The sequence below is a fragment of the Salminus brasiliensis genome, chromosome 17, assembly GCF_030463535.1.
Source record: "Salminus brasiliensis chromosome 17, fSalBra1.hap2, whole genome shotgun sequence".
NCBI classification, from domain to species: domain Eukaryota; kingdom Metazoa; phylum Chordata; class Actinopteri; order Characiformes; family Bryconidae; genus Salminus; species Salminus brasiliensis.
The window spans coordinates 10,765,292-10,784,932 of record NC_132894.1 but is presented as its reverse complement, the minus strand read 5'-3'; the positions used below and the strand labels follow the sequence as shown (position 1 = coordinate 10,784,932).

The following is a 19,641-nucleotide window of genomic DNA, read 5'->3' as shown; positions in this document are numbered from 1 at the left end:
ACTTCCATTGAAAGTTAAGAAGGTCTTTTCCTTCCCCTATACAGTTGTCTTTTGGAGATTACAAGGCGACTTTGTGACCACAACAATACATTTAAAAAAAAAAAATTATAATAATTGAAACATTGACATACATCCAGTCTAAATGTAGTTTAAACCAGGACTTCCTAAAACGGGAGAAGGTCCAGCTTTTCCCATCATCATTAACTAAGATCTGACTGAAAATATCATTGTACACATTCTGTGAACTCATCTCTCCTCTTCTGTCTTGCTGATGCAGGAATGACGGGCAATTATCTACTAACAAACCCTCTTCTACGGCCCCAAGGCACTAACAACCCTTACAATACCTTACTGGCCGAAACGGTCGTATGTAACACTCCTACGGCTCCTGTCTTTAACTCTCCAGGTGCGCTTACTAAACCACTGCAGTTCAACACCACCACCACAGAAATGTTCTTCTTCACTTTGTTCTTAGATTCCTCCCTGATGTCTGTGCTGATTGAGAGCAGAGTGCAGTCTAGTATCACTCTCTCAGAATACACAACTCACAGATGGCATATACTGATATACGTTTATATACATATATACTTGTATTACGCTACATTCTCAGCCTCATTCACATTGTTTCAGCAGAGAGAGTAATACTACATGTGCTGGCTTTATTGCTTTATATAGTTGATATCTCTGCATTATTGTCCATGCTTTGATATTTATGTTAATTCTGTGATAGACTCTGTTGTATTCCACTGGATAGTAAGTGGATGTTAGCAGAGTAAACGGAGTTATTACCAACTCTTAGGGTGCTATCACCTTTTTAATTTTTTTTTATTTTTTTTTTAACAATGAACAGTAATTAATTCTGTTGGAACGAAGCCACTTAGACTCGTTCCAAGTAGCTTCAGCCTAAACGCAATTAAAATGAAACGTATGTGACACATAATTGAATAATAACCATAATCATGCCCCAGAGTATGACATTCAAATATTGTGACATTTTGGAAATTGATGTGAAACCTTACTATCTATTTGCTCTGCTTTTTCCCCCCCTCTCGCTGCATCCCTCTAGTGACCTACAGAGAGACAAGTATGGGAGTAAAACTTAACTTTGCCTATCAAATGTAAATTTTTTTCAGCATGATTTTCTCAACAACAACAAAAAAAACAAACAAACAAACAAAGAAAAAAAGAAAGAAAGAAAGGAAGAACCAAACACAATCGCTGATTTAATCTCAGGCCATCCATATTCAGTGAGCAAGTGGTTCAGAAACCATAAACAGAATGGTCCATTTAACCCTAACTCCCTCTAGACTTAAACAGAGCATTTATTAACACCACAGCTAACCTGTTTCCCCAAGCTGAAGTGTATTTGTAATGGAAATCAAGTCAAAGACGCCGTTCCCCATCTTCTCTCCTCATTAAATGATTGATATTTTAAAAGCGTTAATCACCGTTCCCAAGTGAAACATGCTTGGCTAATGTAAAACTGCTAACGGTCAGTATAAAACCAGACGTATATGTTGCAGTTAGTTTTTATTTTGGGAAGAGAATAGAGAGCCACTTGTACACTTTACCTCAAAGCTTATAATCATTTTATTACTCGGCCATCATTCTTATCCTCTAGCCCCTCAGCCGTTAGCCTAAATAGAGTGAAATCTGAACTGATGATAATAGTAAAGGCTTTGAATATCACCCAGCAGCTGCTTATAATCTATGCTTTTCCGTTGTTCCCTCCTTCAGTAAGTATTCCATACCCTTTCACCCAGTTTCCAAATCCAAATTCTGGTCCCTCTTTATTTGTATGCATGTCAATATTTGGTTGCTGTCAGTGGAAGAACCTTAGTCACAGAAGAACATAAATAAATCTAGTCTTTTCACACATTCCACATCCCTCAGCTTCACCATCTTACCTCTCTGAGAATGTTTCCTTTAGCTCCCCTTTTGTCAAGATACCAACCCCCTGCTAGGCACTACAAATGCATTTCCCTTTTTTTTTTTTTTTTTTTTTTTTTTTCCGTGACCCCCATTTGAAGAGATTCCAAGAATCACTTCATCTGACCCATCCCAACTGTGTATTCTCCTAGGCTGCTGCTGTTAAAACAGGGAGAGAGAGAAAGAGAGAGAGAGAGAGAGAGAGAGAGAGAGAACAGGTCTGTAGGCTTTAGTTCGACCTTTACCTGCCCCGAAGCAACAAAGCTCGCGTACCCACTCAATTAGCCGCAGCCTCGGCATCCGAGCTCCAAGAACAAACAAACAGGACGGCGGCATTTAATGAGGAGAGAAGCCCGTAATTGTCAGTCCGATTTCATTTGCTGAACCCTTGCTTACGCTTAGCTTGTAAATTTTTTACTTTAATTTCTGTTCCCTTTCTTTCTTCTTTTCCTTCTGTCGGTGACGACTCATCGTGTTTTACACTAAAATCATTTGTGCTTTTGTTTTTGTTTTTTTGTTTTGTTTCTTTCTTCGTTTTCTTTTGTACATCAGCTACTCTTAGGCCAGATAGCCTGAACAGACAGACATGATGTGAGTTGTCTAAAGTGAGTCATTTCCACTTGCCTGTCTGTTGTGCTGTTGGATGGTTGCTTGTTGGCTTTCTCGTAGTGAGAGATTTGGCTGTTTTTCTGTTCTTTTCTCTTTTTTTCCCTTTTATTCTCCTTTTCTCATACTCTCCTGCCTCCCTCATCCCACCCCCCCCCCCACCCCCACCCCCCAAACACCTTCACCAGCTCTACTTTCACTCTCTCACCCCCTCCTGAAATGAGCTGGAAGACTGATGAATTATGTTAACATCGTAGCTTGCCCATCTGTGGCTCCACATCTGTGATGTTCCTTAAAATGTGTGTTTGTGATGTTTGTGATGTGCAGACTAATTTTTTGATGTTGTTTAGGATATCTTAATCCTCATTCTAAATATTGAAAAGATTGAATATGTAACCATGCCCATTGTTGATTATACATCTAACATCCATTTAGAGCAGTTGCCAAACCACTGGATCCATTGATCCGATGGCTCTGACACTGTATTAACCACTATATTAGTTAGACTCTGGTAACCCAGGTCCTAAACAACATTAAATTTTATTTTACTTCTTCTTCTTTTTGCTTTTACTTTTTCTATCTTTGCAGGGCCAGTAGTAACTAATGTACACCCCCTCACATGTTCTGTTGTTGTAGGACACTCAATGACCAATGCCAGGGATACAAGTGCAATGGATACTCTACCGCTAAATGGTAACTTCAACAACAGCTACTCGCTTCGAAACGGCGACTATGGCGACAGCGTGCAGGTGGTGGACTGCGGCCTAGGCCTGGACGACGCTGCCTTCGAGAAGATGATCATCTCGGAGCTTGTGCACAACAACCTCAGGGCCTGTGGCAAAAGCCACCGCTCCGAGTCGCGCATCAACACCAAAAAGGCGGCGGGGGTGGACGGCAGCAGCCAGGACGAAGTCATCGTAGCTGAAACGTCGTCTTTGGTGCACTTGGGCACTGAAAGCAATCATATAGTGGGGGGGTTGAGCTTGCACCCTCACCACCACCACCACCATACCCACAACCCACACCACCACCACCACACCCACAACCCCCACCATCCCCGCGAACTGGAGGCCCCACTGATTCCCCAGCGGACTCACTCCCTCCTGTACCACACGCAGGAGAGAGCGAGGACCGAGCCGGCCGCCCCGCTGCCGTCCCACAGCTACGCCACCCAGCTCCCCGCCCAGCTCCAGGCCCAGGACAGCCTGCAGTCGCCCAACAGAGACTCGCTGTATGCCAGCCTGCCCAACCTGAAAGACTCGCCGTCGGTCGAGAGTGTTCCCGATGTGCCCGAGGACCTCTCGCCCTCCAAACAAAGCGAAAGCGAGGACGTTTACTACAAGAGCATGCCCAACATAGGGGCTAGCAGCCAGCAGCTCCATGCCTACTATCAGATAAGCAGGGGAAGCAGTGACGGTTACATAATCCCCATCACTAAAGAGGACTGCATCCCTGAGGGAGATGTACGAGAAGGACAAATGCAACTAGTCACAAGCCTTTAAAATACAAACTCTTAAATTTTTCCAAAAAAACAATCACCAGGAGGATGTGTTCTGGAGGGAGGTGGTTGCAGAAGAACGTTTCAAGTCACTCTTCCTCTTTCTTCCTTTCACTTCTTTCCCCCCAATAAAAGTAGGCCCCCTTCACTGGTGTTACCCCCTCCAAAGATGAACAAGGCAGGAGCTCGGCCGGATCGCAGCGCGATTCCGCACGTTCGAATTGACTCCGACCCGACTGTAAATACAATGTCGATCGGAGGCGGGGTTTGACAAACAAGTCTTCATCCGATAGTGCTGCTGCTGTTAAACGACTCATTACAATGGAATGATTTCACGTTAAAAAAATGGGAAAAAAATATACCAAAAAAAATAGTATTTCTCATTTCAGCGCATACAAATGTTTGTCAGAATTTGTACATAAGTTCACAATATTTAAAATCCAATTTTGTATTATATACAAAATGGAGTCTCCAGGACCTAAGCGGATATGTGTACTAAGATTGTATGGAGAAATTCCTTATGGGACTTGTTCGTTTAGGAATTGCCTACCCTGGATTTAAGGCCCCTTCTTTACAATGAAGATTGGATTGTGCTGTATAACCACTAGCAATCAAACCCCAGGCCTTATCTTTTTCTCAGTTGTACAGTGAAATGAATAAAAAAAAAAAGAAAACCATCAAAGGTAATGGCATACAAAATATATATTTTGTTGTATTTCTGGTGTACAAAAGGCAACCATAAGTATAAAAAGGATACATTTTAATTAAGACTTTAATTAAGACGTTCTGGAGAGAGAGAGAGAGAGACTATTGTGTGAAAATTGCACATATATAACAAACAATTGTGTTTATTCTTACACTTCATTCATCGTGGTGTGTTTGGAAGAGGGTTAAGATTGAAGGTTGCTGACATCAAATTCTGTCTTGTTCATGAAAATGAGTTTGCTGCACCAAAGCATTGGGCTTTAGTATGAAATTAGGATTTTCCGGCCCTGTTTAAAAAAAAGATTCCTTGTGAATCCGTATGCAGGCATGAAAGTCACTCAAGACCACAGCCAAACATCGTACAAGGCTTTTTTTTTTCTTTCTTTTACCTTTTCTTTTTTTTTCCTGGACACGTTCTTCCAGCTAGGTTCAGATATTTATTTATTAAATTATTCTCAGAAAAAGGAAAAAAAAGAACAAAAAAAGCAACAGCAGTGATACTTTGGAACTCTTTTTGTGAATACATTACAGCACTGGTTCATTCTTTGCATTACCATGTTATTAAGGAGCCCATAAAAAATAATGTAAAGTTCAACACTTGTTTAACAATAAATAAATGTGAATTTTTTTGGCTACTACAAGGAGTTTTTATTTGCAAAACTTGCAAGCGGTGTGTGTATGCCTGTGTGTGTATGGTGTAGAGCGTAAAGTGAGTTACTTCAAACTAATTAAGCAGCCTATTATTTTGGCGGCGCTGTCACTGAGCGGTTATCTAAATTGGCGAAGTCTTCAAGACTGTTTTCAGCACATCCAGAAACCCATCGAAAGACGCCCGCTCGGTATTTACTGTAATTTGGACGTAAACACAGATGGAAAACAATTAAGCGCTGCTTTGTGTTGGCTACTCATGTTTAGAAGATGGTGAAAGGGCTGTGGAGCTTTTGGTGTCTGAGGAATTTGCAGTGCTCTGGGCTGCACCTCTCTCTGAAGCTTGCTTGTAAAAAATTTAACCGTCTTCATGATATCGTTGATGTCAACTGGCCAGTGACCCGAAACACTCCCACTCAAATTCATCTACTGTGTTCCACCAAATTCATCCATCACTTACTGTGATCTCTGTCACTGGGCCGTGTTTGACCATAACCCTCATCTCTAAGGCTCGTTTGACCGGTAGAGATCAAATAACGGCTGGGGGGGGGGGGGGGGGGGGTCTTTACACATCAGTTCAGTGCAATTTCTTATTTGGTATAGAAATCAGGTACAATATAGCCCCAACACTCCTGATCAGCCATAACATGGAGTGGAGTGACTGGTCAAGAGCTGGGATCTGTGAACTGTTCTTAAAGTCGATGTGTTGGAAGCAGAAAAAATTATGTTTCTGGTGGGAGAAATGATACAACATGTTTTTTTTACTCTACTCTTTTAATTCTTCAGGAGTTTTAGGCCTTTTGCAGTAATAGTCCATGAAATCTTGAATTCGATCATAATTTGATTAGATTCAGTTAAATTTACCCATAAAGCATATTGAAAAGTAAAATGATCTAGAAATACAAAACTGTAAAAACAAGTCATCCAGCATTGACTTGACTTCACAGCATATCATTTTTGCAGCGCTGCAGTTTTACCATGATTTTGTTCAGTTATGATTCTGTAGGAGCTAGAATAACAAACACAGTGGAGCAAGCTATGTAAGGAAATATTAATAATAATAATAATTATACTGTTATACTGCATTGCAGTGGTAAATCACATTAGGCAATAATAATAACAATGTGTTATAACAATGTTATATTCCAGTAACATTGTAAAGGCTCTAAAAAAAGGATTAACAATTCTATATTATTACAGTATAAAAATACTGCTTTGTTATAATAATGTCAAACTAGAGCTACTTGCTTATAATAATAATAATAATAAGAATGTCTAATAAATATTTATGAAACAATTTAGTGCATCATTAAAACTACTGCTGAAGAGTGTCCCATGGCAACTGAGCACACTGAATGTAGTTAATATGTCTAATTTTTGTGAGATTTTCAGAATGTTTTACTTGTTTTAGTGTTTTAGATCATGTTGTCTAGTGAGTGTCTTTTTCTGCTGGCTGTTAATTTTGCTTGTTTTAAGTAATGGGGTGTGTGTGTGTGTGTGTGTGTGTGTGTGTGTGTGTGTATATATATATATATATATATATATATATATATATATATATATATATATATATATATATATATATAAATAATGTGTATTCATTTTTGTATATATACTGTTACACAAAAAAACGTATTTCAGTTCATTTTGGAGCATTTCTTTTTCTCCAGTCATGATATTTTGGAAAAATAATATATATATTTATTCATTTATTTATTTATTTTGGTCAAAACACACCAGCATACACAATTATCATGCAGTTCTGTTCTAATTATTTTTTGATATTCCATAATTGATGCAAAATGAATAATTCAGACCCTGCTGCATCTTTACACCTGTATTTTACGGTTTGCCTATTTAGCTGGCCATCATATTTCGTAAAGAAGCAAATAACAAACCCTGAGCCTTAAAAATCCCCTCTTCTGGAGTGAACAGGGACACGGCACAGCGTCTTTAATTGATAAGGATGGAGCGCAGGATCTAACCTTGAATGCAAGTGTACTTTGCAGCTGAATATTGATTCTGCATTGCCTTGCTGATAGCAAGAGCGCAGGGTGACGGCGCGAGCCAGCGATAAATATAATAAACATCTCTGAAGTATTGTTGTTTCTCGTTAACATTCCGGAGGCGCTTTCGCAGCGGAATTGTCATACAGCATTGGTCAGTAATGACCCTGGAGTTGTTGGTCTGGAATTTTAGTTCAAGTTTTTTTCTTTATGAGTATTAGCAGTTTAAGAGCTGTGCCTTTGGTGTAAATGTAGATTTATATGAATTCTCTAAAGCAATCCAGAGGCACCTGTTTTCCTGTTTAAACTGCTTTGTGACAAACTGATTGCTGAGCGATAAACGCCGCTTTCGGAGTTGAGATTTTGGTGCGGTGTTGATAACTAGAAATAACAAAGTGCTTTATCTTAAATAAGCAATAACTCTCCTGCATCCTGACTCATGACAGGTCACCTTGTGATGTGGATTTAATATTCAAAGGTGTCTTCCGTATTATTTCTCCACACACCCTCATAAGCTTCAACTCCATCAAGGTGCTTCCACACTATAGATCTCCCTTTAAAATTTAATATCTTCTGAACCCAGGATCAGCTTTAATAAAGCTGTCCTACACCTCGTCTCTGGCTGAAATGAGTGTGCATTGAGGGGCATTAATTGGTTTGCCACGGCATGTCTTGTTTATTTGTACTGGTTAATGCAGTTTTTCCCACACTGTTTACTGTTCAGTTTTAACAGAGATACAACTATATATATATATATATATATTTGTTAGATAGATATTATATAATGTCTATAGATAGATAAATCGATCTTCTGGCCTGTCCATGTGAGAAGTGCAGGTAAATGGCTTTAGCTGATGCTCTGCCCTATATGTTTTCTCAATATTACCAAATGCACCATTTGCTGTGGATCATCATGTGGCTGCCTGCTATTTTAGTCTCTTTTGGCAGAGATGCGTTTGTTTGGTAGGGATGTATAATTAGTCGATGGCTTCTGAGCCTCAGAACAGTGCCGTCCATCGAGCTGGATGAAATGGCCTCATTACTGCAAAGCATCATAACTTGAGTGGAGAAAGCCTTGCGGGGTCTGTTGAATGCCCTGTTCTCGTTCATATGGTGAAACAGAGTGGTCAGTGTCTTTCTGGCCTTGTTTTTTTTGTTGTTGTTTTTGCTTTGAAGGTTTGTTTAATTTTTGCTTTGATCAAATCCAGTTTTACTCTCACTGCCTTTGGAATAACACACCCCAAACTTTTACCTGCTTGCAGTGTGGAACTGTGTGTGTTTCACTGACCGCAATAAGAACAGCAGAAATCCACCAGCACTTAACACACGTACATGGGTTCTGTTGAACAGTTATAACACACATGCATAGTAATGATACACAAGCTGTGCTGTATTCAAATCTACATGCCATTACCTTCCCATACTGCTAATATTAACAATTTTAGGAATCGTTATTCTTATTAAAATGTGAAATAATAGTAATAATAATAATAATAGTAATAATAATAATAATAACCACCTTACATGTGTAAATTCCATAAGACAACAATAATAATAATAGCAATAATAATCATCCTTTTAAACATAATAGCAATAATAATACTACAAAAGTGATACAGCATTTGTGCAGTATCTGCTTTGTATGGACTGAATACTAAATAATAACTAAGAATAATCCTTACACTAATGTTATTACCATGTTAAATGATTTACTTTTGTAAATCACATAATGCTAATGATACTAATCCTAATCATGTTATATTGTAAGTCACATAGAAAATGATAATACTGTTTAATAATATATCATGGTAACACATTATTGATAATAGTATACTGCCTCTGTAATCACATGAGGTAGTAGTAGTTATAATAAAATGATGATGATTATTATTATTATTATTTCTACCCTTTTTAAATCAATTATTTTACTATATAATTTGTTAAGAGCACAGATATTATTTAGATTTGAGTGATAATTGCACTCATCACTAACTAATTGTGGGTAGCAGACATAATAATAATAATAATAAGAAGAAGAAGAAGAAGAAGAAGAAGAAGAATGTCTGCTACCCACAATTAGTTAGTGATGAGTGCAATTATCACTCAAATCTAAATAATATCTGTGCTCTTAACAAATTATATAGTAAAATAATTGATTTAAAAAGGGTAGAAATAATAATAATAATAAATATATATTTTCTTTAATTCAAGACCATAGGGATTTAATAAGTAATAATATTCTACTAACTATAATAATAATTATTATTATTATTATTGTATTGTTATTATGAATAAATCCCTGAGGTCTAAAATGTAAAAAGATGCGCATGTGGAGGATTAAAATTATCACCATTTTTCTTTAAAGGGAAAAAAATAATTTTAATTGTTTCCATCTTTATTCTTTTTTGGTCTGTAAATTAATTTGTTTATTTATTATTAATTATTGATTATTTAATTTCCTTGTCTGTGGCAGTGTGTAGTAACAGTCCCAGTTGCAACTGAGTTTATCCAAAAGGCACATTTTCATATGCTGTATTTTGTAGACTGTGTGGCATCTACAAGTACTAATGTTGCCACTATAAAAATGAATATGCCACATCATACAGCAGGATGGCAAGAGTACAGAGACGTACATCTATTATTTACAGCAGCATACAGTACGATATCTAGCTGTTATCCTCAAGGTTAGCGGGGTAGCTAGCTGCTAGTGAACGAGCTTTGTTCCCTCTCCTCTGGCTGTAGAGCCGGCCTGACAGAACCAAGACCAGCACATGATTCCATTGATGTATATGAAGCCTGCCAGTGCAGCTTTTTGAACTGCTGCATATGGAGCATCCATGAACACCTCCACACACACTTAAAATAGAACTGCAGGGTCTTTTCTAACACGCACCCGCTGTCCTTTACATTGTGTGAACGTTCTTTGATAAATGGACCAATAGAAATGCTCCAAATTGACTTGATAATTGTGTTACATTCAGGTACATTAATGCTGCTGTTTTGGAGATACAAGGTTCTCTTACACTCAAAGAACTTTTTCAACCGAGTTCTTTATGGAACCAAAGATGGTTCCTTCATGGCATCGCTCACAGAACCCTTTGCAGCATATAATAATTATATTAATAATATTGCGGAGTTGGTGTTATTTGTCAATATCTGTGTGTGCTGAGTAGTTCTGAGAGTAAAGAATTGAAGTGTGGCTCCACACACACACACACACACACAGGACCTTAGGGTTTAAGGGCTGAATTCAAATATATTCAATAAAGCATGTAGTGAAGGATGTGGACAAAGTGGCCCCAAGTGATGACATGCGTCACCTTATTTCCTGCACATTGTGGCCTGCTGTAAAGCTGCGCTGAATGTAAATGCAGTGAAAGGACTGAGGTGATCATGCCAAAGCTGAAGCCATTCTTCTTCATCTATTGTGATGAATTATTATGTGATAGTTGCAAATCATACATGCGATTCAATTGTAGCAGATTTGGTTTGTTCTGCTGGGAAATCTAGACCTTTAAATACACTCTAAGCTAAACGCTAGCACTGTAGCACTGAACGCATTCTTGATTTGTGGTAATAATTAAACCATTGATCCATTGTCAAATCTTAAGAGAACCATATACATGTGGTTGAAATGGTAAAAGAACCATATATATATGTGTGTGTGTGTATGTATGTATATATATAACATATATCTCATGTATAAAAACAATTGCCTTTACTAAAGAACCCTTTATTTTTTAGGAGAACAGGATTCTTTCAGTAAGACCTGTGGTTCTATATAGAATCACAACCTCTTAAAGAACCCTCAGAATGCTTAAATGGTCCTTTTGTATAATGGAAAACTTCTTGAATATGTGTTTTTTAAGAAGCCCTTATATATATATATAAGCCTTATTATATATAGAACCCTCACAAGCCTGCCTTGTGCAGGGTGTTAGATAGGACCCAACATGTCTCATGTGCCACCAGGAGTGCAGTTCTCATTTTTGGGTTTAAGTTGATGGAGCGAGTTTTGGTAAAAATGACTCTACAATCACTTCAGTCTACGTCATTCACACCTACAAACTTTTACAGTAATCGGCATTAGCAGCGGCAGCCCACTTTCAGGACTGTATTATTAACTGAATGAACATAAAAATCAGTGGTTGAAAACACAGTTGCGTATCAATGTGTTTCAGCTGCTTCAGATTCTGCTACAGGTGTAGGACCCCAGTCAGGGTTTTAATAACTCTGTGATATAACGTGTAGTGGAGTGGCTTGTGTAAATACTGCAGCCGCATAAGTTGAAAATTAAAACGGGGGACAGAAGTGCGACTGACTAATTTCCTCTAATGGAAGCCATTTACTGTGCCAAATGTGTGTCACAATGGTTAATGGTTTCTTTTTCATTCAAGGAATGTTTCATTGGGTTCGACAAGGCACAAAAAGAGTACCTTAACCTGCTACAGACCATTGCACTCAATTTAATACGACCCGTTCTAATTTCTCATTCATTATTACGTCTAAATTCGCCAAACGTCGCACTTTTGCAATTTGTAACCCATGCCGTGTATCATCAGGTCCTAATCCACAAAGCAAATGCAATGTGACAAAGTTTTCTTGTATTTGAAACAGTCAAAGCATTCAGATGTTTCTCTTCTCATCATTTTAAATTAAACCATTGCCTTTACTAAAAAAAACCTTTTTTAAGAGAACAGGATTCTTTCAGTAAAGTCAGTGGTTCTATATAGAATCGCAACCTTTTAAAGAACCCTCTAAATGCCTAAATGATTCTTTTGTATTATGGAAAACCTCTTCAATATGGATTTTAAGGAGCCCTTAAAAATAGTTCCACTATTGTAGGAGGGCAAAGAACCACTTTTCAGCATTATACCTCTTTTTCCAGTTAGTTTCACACACTGTTAAGTCAGTTAGACTGAAATGCAATGCTTTTAGATCATGACTAGCCCATGATAGTGAAGGGACAGCCTCTGTGTAAAAACACTTACTTCATAATTAGCTAATTATGAGCTTCCGAGTGCTCATGTCTAATGAATAGCTCAGTCTAAAGGGAAGACACAGAGCCCTGCTCCTGCGTCCCCCATGTTTCAGCCCTACTGCTACTTTATCATTAGTGCTTCCACCTGAGTTTAGTTTAGAGTTTATTTTCAGCTGGTTCCAGTCCTGTTTTGGGCATTGGTCACTGTCATGTTTCACACTGGTTTTGTTTGTTTTGTTTATGGGCATATAAAGGTATTTATCTCATCGAGAGATTTTAAATTTTTCAATGATTTTAGATTAGGGGCTCTCACTTGTAAACATAACTGAAAAGATCCCTGCTGTTTGTTAATGTTTACCAAAGCATTCAGAGGGCTGCATGTTTTATTGGGGCTTGCAAAAGACGCATCGCATTAGCAACTAAAGCCTTCCTGATTTCTTTATCATTCATTCATTTTAAAGTAATATCATATGTGTGTATACAGTATCATTCAAAAGTTTGGGCACCCCTGCTCAAAAATCCTGTTACTGTGAGTATCTAAGTGAGTAAAAAAGGAACTGATTTCTAAAATGCTTAATGCTTATGTTAAGCATGTAATATTTCTTTAATATTTTAATCACAAATACTTATTTGTTATATTTCCGTCCTTTTTTTCTTTTTTTCAGTTCAAAATAAATTCATAAATAAAAAGAGGCTAAAGCAAAGGTTTGGGCACCCTGCATGGTCAGTATTAAGTATGTAACAGCTTGGAAACACTTTTTTTGTAGAAGTTCGCATTGAGTCTTTGAAAATTTTCACACATTCGTCCTTGTGTGAAAAGGAAGTTCTGGGAGATTCTTGAGCTGCCTTGCATTCACTGCTCTATTCCTAGGTTCTCGATGATGTTCAGGTCAGGATACTGTAATGCTCATGATCTTGAGGTATTTAATGGTGAATTTTGTGGTGTGTTTAGCGTTGTTACACTGCCGTAGACGCCATTCAGTCCTCTCTTTTTACCTTCATCTTTGTTTACAGACAGTTTGATGTTTGCTTTTAGAATATGCCGATGAGATGAGATGAGAACTCTGGCTGCAACACAACCCTAAAGTATGATCGATCCACTCTAGTGTTTACGTTTTTTTGTTGTTGTTGTTTTGCTCATTGCAGCCAAAAAGTTGCTGCCAACTACAATTATTTTTCATTTGCATGATCAACCTTTTCTGCCTCTCCAGCTTTGTGGGCATCAATGATGATGATCATGTCTGCTGAATTTTGGGCTAAGGTTTGAGAAGTCTTAGTGTTAATTAAGCTTTAAAATTGGCATCATCATCGACATATATTGTCTAATATATTTTATATTATATTCTTAAAAATTCATGATCTGCACTGATGAGCCAAACGCCTCCTCTGAAGGTGTCCTGTGGTGTCTGGCAGATTCTTTACGTCCTGTAAATTGCGTTGTGGAGCCGCTGTGGATTGAACCTGGCCGCCCGCATGATGTAACACAGAAAACAGAACTCACTGGGCCAGGCCACCTTCTTCTGTTGCTCCGAGATTGCTCCAAATTCTTCACTCATGTAGCGAGGACTAGTGATCATTTTTTCTGTTTTGTTTATGAATGATGCACAACTCCTGATACTAAACACCTGATGAGGTAATGAGTAGATATACAGTGGCAGCTAATAGATGTCTTATGTTCTCTCCCTTTTACAAAGCGTTCACTGTTTTCCACCATTCTGCTTCTATATGATACCAGTGGCTTCACTAAAGAACCCTTGAAGAATCCCTTTGTATTCCAGGGTCCTGATTCTACCCGTGGAAAAGCAGACATAGCAGCATCTGTTCAGTCACTGCTCCTCTGAATGCGTGGGCATGTTGGCTTGTCGCCGTGGCTCGGTTTTGTCCTTGGGTCATCATCATCTGCTTTGTCTCAGCGTTTCATTTCCATTCGGGGCCTACCGATCTGGACGCTAACTGAGCTGGAGCCGCCGAGCAGATCCAGCAATTAAAGATCCCTGATTAATCAGTGGTGTATAAACATACAGCGTCTTCTGAAGCCATTATCTGATTATGTTCTCTGGAGGAAATCCCGCAGGATCTTTCATTTGTGTGTATGTGTGTATGGGTGTATGTGTGTGTGTGTGTGTGTGTGTGTGTGTGTGTGTGTGTGTGTGTGTGTGTGTGTGTGTGTGTGTGTAATTAGAAGAGACATTTTTTTTTCCTGACTTGAAAAATAAAAGCATGATTGTGTGATTACAGCTCTCTGATGATCCACCCAGAGAAAAATGCAGGCCAGACAGTGATGGGGAAAACAGCGCACTATAAATAGTAGAAGCGAGTAAATCTAAGTCGACTCGGAGGAAGAACTCTGCAAACTAAAAAGGACGCTTCACATCTGCTTTCTCTCACTGGGGAGGGTTTGGGGTGAAACGCTGCTATGAAGCTGGTTCAGGTTGAAGCGCTGGAAGCACTGTGTCTGATTGATTATTTGGCAAATATTAACCTTTCAACATAAGAAAGCACCTCCATCTCTTAACTGGCTGTGTGTACGGCTTGCAGGAACTCCTCCACATAGCTGCTATAGTGTCCCGCGCCGGCACGAAGCAAGGCAGGCTCTTCTGAAAATCCTTTTATTTAAAAAAAAATAAAATAAAATAATTACACCAACCTCTAAGTTATACAAAATGATGTCTACTCCTAATAGAACTGAATAAAGGTGCCATGGAAGAACCACTGTGGGTTTCTGGAGGAGCATTTTCTGTAAGTGAGAAAGCTTTTAAAAGGTTCTATCTCTTCTACAGAAAAGGTTCTTCTATAGATTTGCTCAAAACGCATCAACATTTGCATTAGACAGGTGTTTAGATTTGCCCTAGTTTGGTTGTGTATTTGTTGAACCTTAGAAGATTACTTAGGTGCTGCTGAGCTACTGTGCTGAAATCCCTGTATTTGTTCAGGCTGCTGAATTTGTAACCCTACAACATGCAGGTGTTTTCTCTGTAATGCTAATCCAGCCTTAAAGCCTGTATTTATGTTTATTTATGGTTTTGTTTATGTCCGTTTTTGTTTGTTAACCTTTGTGAACCTTAGGTTTATTATTCTTTATTCTTCTTCTTATTATTATTATTATTATTATTGTTATTATTTGTATATTCTTCATTAATTATTTTAAAAAGCGGAAACTACTATAAATAGTTTGTAAACAGTATTTTTTGTGAGTCCCCCAGGGTTCTATTTTAGGGTTTTTGAAACTGATACTAATTATAAGAGTAATGCAATTGTAAGGGGGAAGAACTGAAGTGCAGGCCCACACATGTACCGGCACATGCAGTATGTCTGGGGGAGTGGGGCACAAACTAACGGGGTAAAACTGTAGCACTGAGTTGTGTGTGTGTGTGTGTTAATTTCCTGTTTGATGGCTTTAATAAACAGCGTTATGAAATAAAGGTAGATGTTTTGAAGTATATAAACACCTTGCGGTGAGAGCGAGCCAGGCTAAGGTACAGCCTCCACACGGTGGGGTTAGTTTCAGCACAGTGATACTCAAACAATTAGAGACATACTGCAGTAAATCCAGCGTATTTCAGCTCTGCTGTGCTGAATATTGCTTTGTTCTACTTTATTAATTATTCTTTTATTAATTAGATGTTTTTAATTGGACATGGACGTCTTTACATATTTAGGTTGGAAAAAATCCCTTGTGCAAACAGCATAGTACTGCACTAAATGAGTGATGTTTACAGGTCCGTTTTGCATCAGACCTGTCAGTGAATGTAACAACCATCCCATATTGCTGTTGTTGTTGTTATTACTCCTATTATTGTTATTGATTATTTGTTTGTTTGTTTGTTTGTTTATTAAATAGGACAGCACGGCGTTACTGCAGGTAGTGTGTGTACTGCACAGCTCCAGAAGCACTGGTGGGGGTGGTGGGTTTGATCCTCATGCTGGTCACTCACTGTCTGTGAGGATGTTGGTGTGTTCCCCATGTGTCTGTGTGGGTTTCCTCCAGGTGCTTCGGTGCTCAGGAAAAACACACACAGTTGTGAGTGTGTGAGTGAGTGTTTGTGCTGCCCTGCGATGGACTGGGGATTCTTGCCTTGTGCCTGATGATTCTGGGTAGGACTGACCACAACCCTGACCAAGAAGAAGATTATTATTATTATTATGATTATTTGTGACAGCATGAAGTGCAGCTGTGGGACCCTGAATACTACATGCTTCTGTTTTGTGTTTTCATCCAGGATTTCCGCTGATTAGTTTGAATATCTGCAGGGCAACCTTTCATTTCTGCTGCCATTTAAGCTGCTTTGCATGGATAAAAACAATCAAACTGGCCTCAGACTGCTTTCCCGTCCACAACAAAAGATCAGTTTAAACATTTGCTTTGAACGTCTGAGCGCTGCTTTGTCTCTGTGCATTATCCAGCGTGCAGCCCTGCTCTGGAAAAAGGGGGGAAAAACAGAAAGAAAGAAAAAAAAGAGAGTGAGCTGCAATACACGCACTTAGTGGATGCAATGAGCCAACGCAGCTCAGGTCTAGTGCCTCAATTGCCTTAAACATCCCGCTATAATAGCTAGCTGTTTCATTATATGGCGAAAATTAATCAAATTTGACTAACAAATTGAATGCGCAGTCCCCTGGTGTGCTGCTGAAAATGAATAAAACAAAAAAGCAAAATACTTATGCAGCGATATTCCTTTGTAGACGCCACGGCAATGACCATAAAAAAACACGGCGTAATTGTAATATATGGGAGCTAATGCATGCTAAAACAGCATTGAAAAAAAATAATAAAAAAATGTGGCGCTAAAGGGGGAGGAAATTTAATGAGACCTTTTCGCGTGCGCGGCTATAGTTCTTATCGGAAACAAAAGCTGTAGGGCAGAATTGTACTTTTAGAAGATTTTAATCAGTTTTCCCACCATAACAAACTCAGACAGTCTGAGTTTTAATCAGCCGCAGTGCTGTTGATGAAAGCTAACAGCTACGCTAAGAAGTTTGCCCATCAAAGCGAGAGGGGCCATCTGGCTGGTGGCTCCCCGATTCGCTTTCTCTCAGTGTGGGTGAGCGCTGGGCCTCTGCCAGGCCGTCCACTCTCTGGGGAGGAACGCAATGAGCAGCAGAGCAACAACTCGCTTTGGATTTATGGGCAAGAATGGAGGGAGAGAACCTGCTGAACCATGAAAGAAAAGAAGGTGACAACATGAATTTATGAAACAGGGCCGATAGTGGCACCGCAGTGGCCTCTCCTGAGGAGATTACTCTCCAGCTTTTCCTGCAAGCTCTCGGCTTCCTGGCGAGATATTTTTTGGACGCGGGCAGGGGTGTGAAGGGTGCGCCTTCGTGTTCGCACTTGCAAATGTGTGGTTGTGGAATTTGTGGCCATGTTTTAGCTCTTTGTGGGGGGTGGGGGTGCGTGTGTGTGTGTGTGTGGGGGGGGGGGGGGGTCAAATGACCCCAGAACAATGGAAAGCATGAAAAGGTGTAATACTGTGGAGATGGGGCCCATTAGAGCTGCACGATTCTGGAGTAAATGGGAATTGGGACATTGTTCAGACGATACTTCAACACATGTAGAAATGAATTGCTTTATAAAGTAGAAATCAAACGCAAATAAAATATAAACAATCAGACGTCATCAGTATTAGAAAAACAATAATTTAGAAAAACTTACATTTATTGACTTTTTTTTTTTTAAACCTTTGTAGCATTTTTCTTACCTAAACAAGAAACTTGACAATTGTTCAGTTAAGTTTTAAATGTAATCTGCCTCACTGCATTAAATATTTAGCTAAATTTAGCAAGAGTAGAACCCTTTTTGGTGCTAAAGATGACAAGTTTTAAATGTTTCTTTAATATATATATATATATATAGTTCAAACTATTAGGTACTGAATTAAAGAGACAAAATGATCTAAGCATTCAAAGGGATATTTTAGGTTTCTTAATATGGGGTGGAATCATTTAAAAAAAATCTTTACCACATACAAGAAGTTTTTCAGAACCACTTAAGTATCTTATATAGAAATATTGAAGAAACCCATTTGTAAGAATATAGAAAAAGTTAAATATCCATGTATTGGAATTTAATAGAACATTAACAAAACAGAACACAGTAAAAGCAATTAACCTAGCAGTTAAAGTATTAAAACAGCAGTTCTTTATTTTTTAATCAAATGAATGACAAACCAGTTTCTACAATGTATTATTTAATTAATTGTATTATATTATTATTATAGTGTTATTTTACTTAAGTTATAACATATATATTGTTCTAACATTTGTAGGCAGTCATTTAAAGATCTTAGGTGTTACTGAGTGGGATAACTGTCTAAGCGCAGAGTAAAACATGGATTTATATGTTGTTGAGATTTGAATTTATATAAATATGGCTAAACAAACATTTCCTGTACTGGCCTGAGTTTTGTTGTGTGTGTGTGTGTGTTTGTGTGTGTGTGCGCAGTATGACTCTGTGATAAGGGGAACACTATCCCATCCCATCTCTTTCTCTTCAGTCAAAGCTCACCATTAGCTTAGTCTCTTGGCTTGAGAGTCTGCATGTTTGTCTTATTCATCAAATCTGATTCAGGTTGTATCAGTTTACATCTCTCAGTGAGGCTTTTAGTGCTTTGTGACGATCAGGGAGAAGCTTGTCTCTTTATAAAGACATACAGGGCTGTAAACGTAGACCTGTCCTCATATAACAGTTCTATTTATAATCATCATTTTTATTTATTTGTCTGCCTTCCTATGCAGCGTGACGGTCTCTGGAGAAACGAACACGGGGCAGCTGCCTGCTGATTATAGAAAAAGCTAACTGCATTATCAGAGGTGGGTAGAGACGTCTCAAGCCTCACATTCTTAATCAGTGTGGTTTTTCACTTCAATGAAATAATGACTGAGGTAGAAGTAATACCAAGGGCTAACCGTGTCCTTGATGCACTCATTGTTAATAAGTGTAGCCTGTATATTTTTATAGCACTTTGTATATCTTCATTATCATGCAAATGGAAAATTTACAGAAGAAGAAAATCTTTCTAACTTTTAATGGAAGTCTATAGAAAATTTCCATTGGTATTTTTCTATGTTCTAGATAAAAAGCTTCGACCAGACCAATCCATGCAGATAAATAAAGCTTTGTAGAATAAAGACACTGGTAAATATTGACCAAATTACATTAAACCAGATCCTATTTGTTATTATTATTATTTTTTTTTTACTTTGACCCAATTTCCCCCCTCAATTTTAGCGTGTCAATTACAAGACTGACACATTTTCATTACAAGACA

The 19,641-nt window shown here is 38.4% G+C and overlaps 1 protein-coding gene across 24 annotated transcripts in view; it reads left to right on the top strand.

Moving 5' to 3' along the window:
• The window catches only part of adgrl2a (adhesion G protein-coupled receptor L2a), a 98,840-nt gene extending 93,511 nt beyond the window's left edge, over positions 1-5,329 (top strand). For 5 of the 24 annotated variants that reach the window (XM_072660980.1, XM_072660975.1, XM_072660977.1 and 2 more), the window contains 3 exons: positions 278-406; positions 1,067-1,084; positions 3,172-5,329. In XM_072660980.1, coding sequence (XP_072517081.1) covers positions 278-406; positions 1,067-1,084; positions 3,172-4,037 — 1,013 coding nt within the window. In that variant the 3' untranslated portion in view covers positions 4,038-5,329. Of the gene's footprint in view, positions 1-277; positions 407-1,066; positions 1,119-2,481; positions 2,535-3,171 lie in introns of those variants that run through there. The other 19 variants (XM_072660981.1, XM_072660978.1, XM_072660979.1 and 16 more) reach the window with 11 other exon arrangements.
• Positions 5,330-19,641: the final 14,312 nt, after the last annotated feature.